This window comes from Paramormyrops kingsleyae, chromosome 6 (genome assembly GCF_048594095.1).
Source record: "Paramormyrops kingsleyae isolate MSU_618 chromosome 6, PKINGS_0.4, whole genome shotgun sequence".
Lineage (NCBI taxonomy): Eukaryota > Metazoa > Chordata > Actinopteri > Osteoglossiformes > Mormyridae > Paramormyrops > Paramormyrops kingsleyae.
The window spans coordinates 1,012,636-1,022,048 of NC_132802.1; the positions used below are offsets into that span (position 1 = coordinate 1,012,636).

At 39.9% G+C, this 9,413-nt stretch overlaps 1 protein-coding gene across 2 annotated transcripts; it reads right to left on the minus strand.

Annotated features, from left to right (window-relative positions):
• Window positions 1-3,488: 3,488 nt before the first annotated feature.
• LOC111834327 (ras-related protein Rab-7L1-like) lies at window positions 3,489-8,260 on the minus strand. 2 transcript variants are annotated; one of them, XM_023793472.2, is made up of 6 exons: window positions 8,073-8,260; window positions 7,610-7,763; window positions 7,172-7,243; window positions 5,376-5,557; window positions 4,678-4,799; window positions 3,489-3,728 (listed from the first exon to the last, which is right to left on the minus strand). In XM_023793472.2, exons 2-6 carry the CDS (start codon window positions 7,731-7,733, stop codon window positions 3,581-3,583), a joined length of 648 nt encoding a protein of 215 aa, XP_023649240.1. In that variant the 5' UTR covers window positions 7,734-7,763; window positions 8,073-8,260; the 3' UTR covers window positions 3,489-3,580. The 2 variants fall into 2 exon arrangements, with proteins under 2 accessions (XP_023649240.1, XP_023649241.1); XM_023793473.2 differs by lacking the exons at window positions 7,610-7,763; window positions 8,073-8,260 and adding an exon at window positions 7,384-7,599.
• Window positions 8,261-9,413: the final 1,153 nt, after the last annotated feature.

Genomic DNA, 9,413 nt, shown 5'->3' on the forward strand with positions numbered 1-9,413 from the left:
ACTGAATCCGCTCGCTAGTACTAATATGCACACTTTTCTGAATACAATTATTTCTTCAGATAAGTGTTTCCATTAAAAAAACAATTTTCTGATCTGCCATATGTTTTCAAACCGATTAGGAGCTCAAGTTACTCTATGTTCGCTTCAAATGAGCTTTTGCAGCAGACAGTTATATGGCAATTCACATGGCTTATATTTACCGTAATGTAATTTGGCCTTGTCATATTTAAATTAGCGATGAAACTGATATATAGGCTACTCACAGGAATCGTTCCGTATTTCTGTTTGAACAAAACAGTCCGTATACGTGGTGATAATAATAATGGTTTCTGAAAGAAAGTGAGTGTATCCTATGAACAGTTGTTTTTTTCCCCTGTACGTAAATACATTATATAATTATGCCAAGTAATTAAAAAGTTAATAAATTGAAAATGTAGGACATTGTGTTTGTCAGGACAATGCGTGACATTCTTTGAGGTCACAGTTGCATAAGTGGCCTAATAATCATTGGTAAGCAAAGAAAACGACGCTTACTAGTGGTAATATCACTACACTGCACTGGAAAGTACGCAAAACGTCATTGAGTTTTAGCCTTACTCTGGGCTGATGTTTTTAAATCATTATCTATCTCAGCACGTAGTGTTTTCAGTCTCAGTTCGATTTATCGATTAAAACCTTGACGCAATAGTAATTTTATCCCTGATATGTTATTACGGGTTGGGTAAAGGGATCTGTTTTGTTGTCTCAGGTTCATACATTTTTTATTTTTAGAATATGCCTAGCTTTTACAGAGTACTCGAAATTTCTCTCCGTTAAGTGCTGCAAATTCGATCTGTTCCTTGATGAGAATATATTTTATCAAAGGCTTCCCGTGATTAATATTTTGATGTAAAATACCGAGGATATGTTTATTAAAATGTATGCATAATTTTCATTTTTTAATGTTCGATTTACAACGCACATTCACTTCAGCGCGCTACGTTGTGCTTCTAATATTGGTTTAAAATCCGTTAATGGTCCTTATTACCTAAGGCGTGAAAGTATGTTACTTGGCACGATGTGAGAAGAGTTGGCATGTTTTACTGTACTCTGAGACGAAAAAGCGTTCTTTAAAACTCAGCATGAGCAGTTGTCCATCTGTGATCCCGTTGACTCTGCTCGTTGTCACGACGCCATCGCAGAGACAAGGAAACCTTCTCGTGCCCCCTGTCAGTCGCCTTGTTATTTGGAGCAACATTAGTCCAACAGTGCCAAACATTACTGAAAAGCCAATCTGTCGCGCGCTTTCAGGGACAGAAGAAAGACCCATTCGATTCATTTATTTAGAGTGTGACATCACCGCTTCCGCCGTCTACAGATTAATTTTAACCACGTGTCTCGTTTTGACCGAACAACCGTATTATACGCCAATTAATTTATTGCGAGTCTATGTAAATCGCACAGTCGCAAAGCTGGCGGCGTGTTACGGGAGAGGTAAATCTGTCATTCTCCTCCAGTTATTGCGATGTACGGTAGGAGGTGGGGCGTTACCGAGTTTAGGCACCTACAGAGTGGGATTGATTTTCAGCCCTGGTGTTTCATGCCCAATATAAGTCTATTTTGTCTTTATTATAGGGAAACTTTGATAAATGATACCATAGTTAAAATCCAGATAAATTTATTACTGACGTTTTAAGAAGAAATACTAAACAGCATATTGAACTGTTAAAGCAGTCTTTTTTTAGCCCCGTCAGGCCCCTTTCTGACATCTATCGCTTGAGACACTTGTAGTAGATGTGGTACCTCCGCAACCGCGCCGTGCGCTCACTCAGCTTTACTACGCGTTAAAATCCAAGCATTTTTGACCTGCTTGGCGTTCCATACTTAGCGGTCACACTGACGCGCGAGTCTCTAGGCAGAGTTCCTATAGCTAATAAATGTAAATAAACCGGGGCCAACTTCTTTAAAATGAACTAACAAAATACAGCTAAAATGTTTTTGATGCTTGTTGCTAAATGTTGCTCACTAGTTCCTACAGCTACTCAATTCTTGTTGCCTAAATGATTTACATCACGCTCACACTATTTAAAAATTTCGTTACAACAAAGCGATCCTTATACATTTTAAGAAAAACGTAAACTATAGGCCTACACTCACCTAAAGGATTATTAGGAACACCATACTAATACGGTGTTTGACCCCCTTTCGCCTTCAGAACTGCCTTAATTCTACGTGGCATTGATTCAACAAGGTGCTGAAAGCATTCTTTAGAAATGTTGGCCCATATTGATTGGATGGCATCTTGCAGTTGATGGAGATTTGTGGGATGCACATCCAGGGCACGAAGCTCCCGTTCCACCACATCCCAAAGATGCTCTATTGGGTTGAGATCTGGTGACTGTGGGGGCCATTTTAGTACAGTGAACTCATTGTCATGTTCAAGAAACCAATTTGAAATGATTCGAGCTTTGTGACATGGTGCATTATCCTGCTGGAAGTAGCCATCAGAGGATGGGTACATGGTGGTCATAAAGGGATGGACATGGTCAGAAACAATGCTCAGGTAGGCCGTGGCATTTAAACTATGCCCAATTGGCACTAAGGGGCCTAAAGTGTGCCAAGAAAACATCCCCCACACCATTACACCACCACCACCAGCCTGCACAGTGGTAACAAGGCATGATGGATCCATGTTCTCATTCTGTTTACGCCAAATTCTGATTCTACCATTTGAATGTCTCAACAGAAATCGAGACTCATCAGACCAGGCAACATTTTTCCAGTTTTCAACTGTCCAATTTTGGTGAGCTCGTGCAAATTGTAGCCTCTTTTTCCTATTTGTAGTGGAGATGAGTGGTACCCAGTGGGGTCTTCTGCTGTTGTAGCCCATCTGCCTCAAGGTTGTGCGTGTTGTGGCTTCACAAATGCTTTGCTGCATACCTCGGTTGTAACGAGTGGTTATTTCAGTCAAAGTTGCTCTTCTATCAGCTTGAATCAGTCGGCCCATTCTCCTCTGACCTCTAGCATCAACAAGGCATTTTCGCCCACAGGACTGCCGCATACTGGATGTTTTTCCCTTTGCACACCATTCTTTGTAAACCCTAGAAATGGTTGTGCGTGAAAATCCCAGTAACTGAGCAGATTGTGAAATACTCAGACCGGCACGTCTGGCACCAACAAGCAGGCCACGCTCAAAATTGCTTAAATCACCTTTCTTTCCCATTCTGACATTCAGTTTGGAGTTCAGGAGATTGTCTTGACCAGGACCACACCCCTAAATGCATTGAAGCAACTGCCATGTGATTGGTTGATTAGATAATTGCATTAATGAGAAATTGAACAGGTGTTCCTAATAATCCTTTAGGTGAGTGTATATATACACACACATATATATATACACACACACACACACATATATATATATATATATATATATATATATATATATATATATATATATATATACACTGACTGAGTGGAACATATAAGCAAAGTAAAACACAAAATGATTTATTTATTTACCTCTATCATCTTTATTATTTACATTCAATGAATTAACCCATAACGTTAGTGCACCCGTTCAAAGAAATATCAGAAATGTTTATTCCACCAAGTTCTTCACAGTTGAGCAACACTGGTCCCCAGTAGCCTCCTTTGCCGTTACAGGGGAGCTTAGCTTGAAGCCTTTTCCCTGGTTTTCAGGTGTTCCAAAAGCTGATTGAGTTGCCATCATGTTCTCCGCCAAGATTCTGCACCACAGATATCACAGTAAATTAAAGGTTTGTGTTTGGACTGCATGGGAAGGTCAGGTTTTAAAGAAATCATACTCAATTCACTGCTCAGCATTTTTGTCCAGCAATTTATCTTATTTTCTGTTTCTATTTCAAAGACCTTGACATTTAGTTTAATAATCATTAATCATCAAAATAATTAATTCTTCTTGATAACTTAAAACAGTATTTTCAGATTTCAGTGCTAATCATGGAGGGACGTTAAGCCTATTGTTTGTAATTTTATATATATGAAGTGAAGGCCTTTTAACATCTGAAAATAGTTTTTTTTGGATCAGTGCAAACATGAGCACTGAATGATAAATAGAAGAATATTTGGTATAATTTTGGGTTTTTAAATCTAAATTTACTTCTAAATCAAATTAACCATTAATTATACTTTTCCCTTTAACAACCAATAAGCATGGATTGTTCTGGAGACCTCCATCAATGTTTGTGCCGTCAGTGTCCTAAATAGCCCCATTCAGCAGGATCCCCCCACCCAGGATAGCCCCGTTCAGCAGGATGGACCCACCCAGGATACCCCCGTTCAGCAAGATCCACCCACCCGGGATAGCCCCGTTCAGCAGGATAGACCCACAAGGGATAGCCCTGTTCAGCAGGATGGACCCAGCAGAGATAGCCCTGTTCAGTAGGATCCACCCACTCAGGATACCCCTGTTTAGCAGGATGAACCTGCCAGGGATAGCCCCGTTCAGTAGGATGAACCCCTCTCCTGACCTTTGCCTGGACCATCAACTATGTGTCTGCAATGGCCATTGATTGCCAATGCCGCTTGCCTGATCTCCACCTAGACAATCAACTACGAGCCCGTCTTGGCCACTGATCACCGCCGCCGCTCTTCCAACCCTCACCCGGACCATCGACTACGACCTCCATTGTCCACCAACTTCAAACACTGGCATACCTCAGGGATTCAGTGATGTTTCTGTTGTCTTTGACTGATATCTCCATCCAGGCGATGAAGCCGCTGGTCTTGCTGAACGTCTCCACGTCATCCTTTGACACTTGCCAAGGTGATAAATCACACTGTGGTACATGTATAAGATTAAAACAGTGAGCTGGATATCATGTGAGAAGCCAGCCAATGCTCCAATCGAGGGGATGTTTTAAGAAGTGGAACCAGTTGTCTTCCATAAGGTGTTTGCCAAGTCATTCAAATCAGATTCCTCTAGACTTGGGTTAATTTTAACCCTGCTAATCCATCTAGATGCAATTCATGTTCCATAGTTGCCCTTGACAAAGTTTCCGTTTTTTTTTTCTTTACCTTTTACTGTCTAAGAAAAAAATCTGACTCTAGCAGTGTACCAGGAATGTTTTACTATCTGAGTGTGAAGGAATCATTAAATTTATGTGCTGCTGTTATTCAAAGCAACTTCCAGTAGAGGGATGGGTTTCAATTTATGTACACTTCCTGAGACTCAAACTCATGACTTTCATATTATTAACGCAAGCTACAGGAGAATCACATATATCCCTTTAGAGTGGAATCACATCAGCTCAAATGTTTTCTAATCACTACATCTGCTTGTTACAACATCCAATTAATACTGTAATGAGTTGTAGTGTTTGTGCTCGCTTTAGTAGGCAGGGGTCTGGACCTACCTTGTTTGCCAGCAGGATGCAGGGGATAGGGTTACCGTCCACCAGAAGGGCCTTACTCTCCAAGTCCTCCTTCCATTTCTGGCAGCTGTGAAAGCTGGAGATGCTGGTGACGTCAAACATGAGCACGCAGCCCGATGCACCCTTATAATAAATCCTGGTCATGGAGGTGAAACGCTCTTGACCTGAATAGTGTTAACAGTCAGATTTGGGGGATCAGGATCAGGGTAAGGAAACAAATATCAGACTGCTGAGCCAGAGCAGAGAGCTTATAATGCGGGGCGAAAAGCACCAAGCATACAAGACTGTAAAAATACTCTATAAACAATAACTCAATTTAGTATTACACAAATTAATACTACATGCATCTTAAAAGATTCAAGACCACATTATCACAGGACGTACATAATTTTAAATATTTTATTTCTGAGGTGATTCCATGGAATCGGTGCCATTTGCATGTTATAAACCTTCAAGCATAAAGTTAATTTTTTCATCTTATTCAACCCTGAATATAATACCACACATTTAATTATTCAAAATTTGCATTTTTAACTTTATTTCATTTTTTTATGGGTTGTTGAAGGTTTTGATGTGGAACATTGTTCAATTTCTCTCAATCCTGTTACCGAAACTTCTTCAAGTAACTTTTTAAATGTCATTTGAAAATCATATCAACTAGTTCTCTTGTGTTCCCCTCAAATAAATGTGTATTTTAAAGAAACTATTGGTTACATGCTCAAAAAATATATATTTGTGGTTAAAAAAAAAAATCACCATATATGCGTGCAAGTACATTTCTCTTTATATGAGTAACATAACTGAAAGTAACAGGAAATTAGCAAATTCATGAACCATAGCCACATGTCATAAAAGCTAATAGTATGACAACACTGAGTAGATTCAAGTAACTTAGCAAAAATGTATTTAATAAATGAATAAAATCTAAGAAATTATTTCAGTAACAAGACTGAGCTCTGAGTTTGACCACCTCAGACATACTTAGAATATTATCACAAATGCAGAAAGGAAAGTGAGGGAACTTACTTCTGATTTTCCTGTGGTCTTCAGGCGATTGAGATGATGCGAGTTATAGGTGAACATGCCACTTCTGGAATGTGCCAATTTTTTAGGGGCAGGTAACAGAACTGAGTGAAATCCTGGGGACACGACTAAAATGTGTATTTTAACTAACATATTATTGATTTACTACACGGGTGTCAAACTCCAGTCCTGGGGGGCCGGAGCCCTGCACATTTTTGTGTTTACCCTCATTTAACACACCTGATTCAACTCCTTGTGCTAATTACCACACAGCTCTTGAGCTGAATCATTTATGGTGGACCAGGGACAGAGATAAGCTACACAGGGCTCCGGCCCCCCAGGACTGCAGTTTGACATCCCTGATTTACTATAACGAAAATGTATTTGAAGCATAAACAGTCACAACAATCCCAAAAATGAGATTTCAGAAGGTTTTATCACGTTTCATGATGAATTGTAACATGTAACTATTTTTTTCAGTGTTCTGGGTAGTTTTCGTTAATGTTTTACATAATGTACCTTAAATTTGCAATGAGTACAATGGGGAGGACACGTACACTACTTGGTAATATCGTGTATTATAAAGCTAATTTTCATGCATATTTATACATATATAATGTCCTGGGGACACAAATGGCACCGATTCGGTGGAATGACTCTTTTACTACCGACCTCCACCTAAAAGGTATAATTTATTAGACATTTCAGTAGCATGGATGGTTTTTCAGATGCTGACCATCAGCGTAACAGCTTACCTGCTATGTCCCACAGCTGAAGTCGTACAGTCTCCGTGTCAGACCATGCAAGAGCTTTCAGTGCAAAGTCCACTAGAAATACATACCATCACATTATTCTGTGACAATTAAATACTCCAGCAGTATTGAAAGATCTGCTAAGCCTCATACGTTTTCAATAAACAGAAAAAGAAAGTAAAAAAATTCTTTAAAAATATCACATGCATTCTTACCGAGTTTTAATTGCACCTGTAAAGTTAAATACAGTTTAAAATGAATCACATTCTCAATTTGTGTTCTATATACAGACACTACCACCACGTTCATACCCCGTCCATAACCATTACCGCGAGAAGCGCGGCGCCGACGGCGACACTTGCCTGGGGCGCCGTTCGGCTTCGAAGAGCACGTCAGGGAAGACAGAGATTAAATGTCCTGACTGGCGTACACTATACTTACCTCCCACTGTACTCTTGTAACTCTTGAAGAATTTTTCGTGCACGTAACGGTGCACCAGCGATGTCTTCCCAACTCGACAGTCCCCAATAATTAGTACTTTGAACAAGTGATCATGACTCTCCATACTTTAAACAAAAGTATGATTGGGTAGCAGCTGAAGAAAAATTTCGACGCGTATGATAAGTATGTAGTTGTACACGAGACACATTAACAGAAACCATATAGTAGGTTGTATTCTCTCTAGGACAGCCTGTTATAAACGTTGATATATGTCTTACGATAACAAAGTACAGCAAGCTCCGTATGCAACAAATCACATCCACGTACAATAAGCCCCAAATTAAATTATACGTCGAACCCCGTTTTATTGCAAAATGCCACCGTATCTTTTTCCTTTTTGATGACTTTCTAATTTTCGAAAAACGGAATTCTTGTAGACTATTGAACAATACTTCAGACTCACCACACGGCGAAATGACACTTCATTTGTTACCAAAAGCGTCTAGTTCCACAATAAAACTGTGCATTGTGGTCGTTACAGTTCTCTAATTTGCAGCAGAAACAGAGCATTCAGCAAATTACGAATGAAACCATAGGCAGCAAAGGTAGCTAACATGTAGCACCCCTAGAGCTGGGGGTTAAGGGCCTTGCTCAAGGACCCACAGACATGTGCGTGTGCCCTTTAGATTGCATTCATCCTATTATATGATGTCAGCCACCACTGTTAAAGTTTACCAGAGATGTAATACAAAGGTAGGAAGGTGATTTTTATTTTACGGCTGTGGTTTGTCTTAAATGGGATGAAAACTGTATCCTAGCTTGAGAGACACAACATCGGTTTACTGCATACTGATTAACGGGAAATTCTGACCATTTTGAAAAGTACTACGTTGTCAGCATTTAATGCATTGTGAATTTGTGATAGATAAAGTTTATGCTTTTTATCCAAATTGTGATTAGAACCTAAAGGCACCTTTATTTTTCTGTTATTTTAAAACACTGCCACTTATCAATAACAAAATTGTTTTGCATTTTAGATCACATTAACCTTGTAAGTTATTAAGTTATAGTTTGTTAAGGATGACATTTGGGTCATTTTTAAACAAGCCCAGTTAGTCAGCTACATAGACGTATGCAGTGGCTTGACTGAAAATCTGAATTATGGGATTATTGGAGGCTAAATTAGATTTTGTGTGATATGCCTATTCAGTGTTTCATATTGATGTGCTCCTTGAAAATACCTACAGTAGTAAGACTTGTCACAATATGCACAATTACAGCGGGCAGGAATCCCAGGAGTCCAGACACAAGTGCCAATGTGGAGGTTTAATCAAGTAACAAAGCAGAACCAATCCACCAGGCACAGCCCTGAACAGAGAACACAAGAAAAGCACACATAAACCAAAAGGCTAACCTCATGAAGCAGACTGGGCTAGAGCGTGTGAGAACTTGAGCAAGGAGACACTGGGGATTACCATAAAACACCAAATGGTAGACAAAGAGTATAGGAACACTAATTTAAATTATGACTTACACAGGTAGAACACATGAGGATAGATTAGGGATGAAATAATTGGGAAATATTGGGAGAAGGTGAAAACCCGGCTAGAACTCTGGGGCGAGGACTGGGGGAGGGAATGGTGCATGACAGAGACATCATCGCCATTGATGTACCAAAGGGTGCTAATGCTGATGGGGGACCCATCAAGGGCCTCGATGGAGGTCAGACAGGGACACCAAAAGTTTCCAGCTTCTCTGGAGTCTACCAGGGCGAGGAGAGGGAGAGACTGGTCACCAGCAGACA

Coding starts and splice junctions, on each gene's coding strand:
- LOC111834327 (XM_023793472.2), bottom strand. CDS start 7,733: ATGGAGAGTCATGATCACTTGTTCAAAGTACTAATTATTGGGGACTGT. Junction 7,244..7,609: donor TTACAAGAGTACAGTGGGAG/GTAAGTATAGTG, acceptor ATGTATTTCTAG/TGGACTTTGCACTGAAAGCT. Junction 4,800..5,375: donor GCATCCTGCTGGCAAACAAG/GTAGGTCCAGAC, acceptor CATGTACCACAG/TGTGATTTATCACCTTGGCA.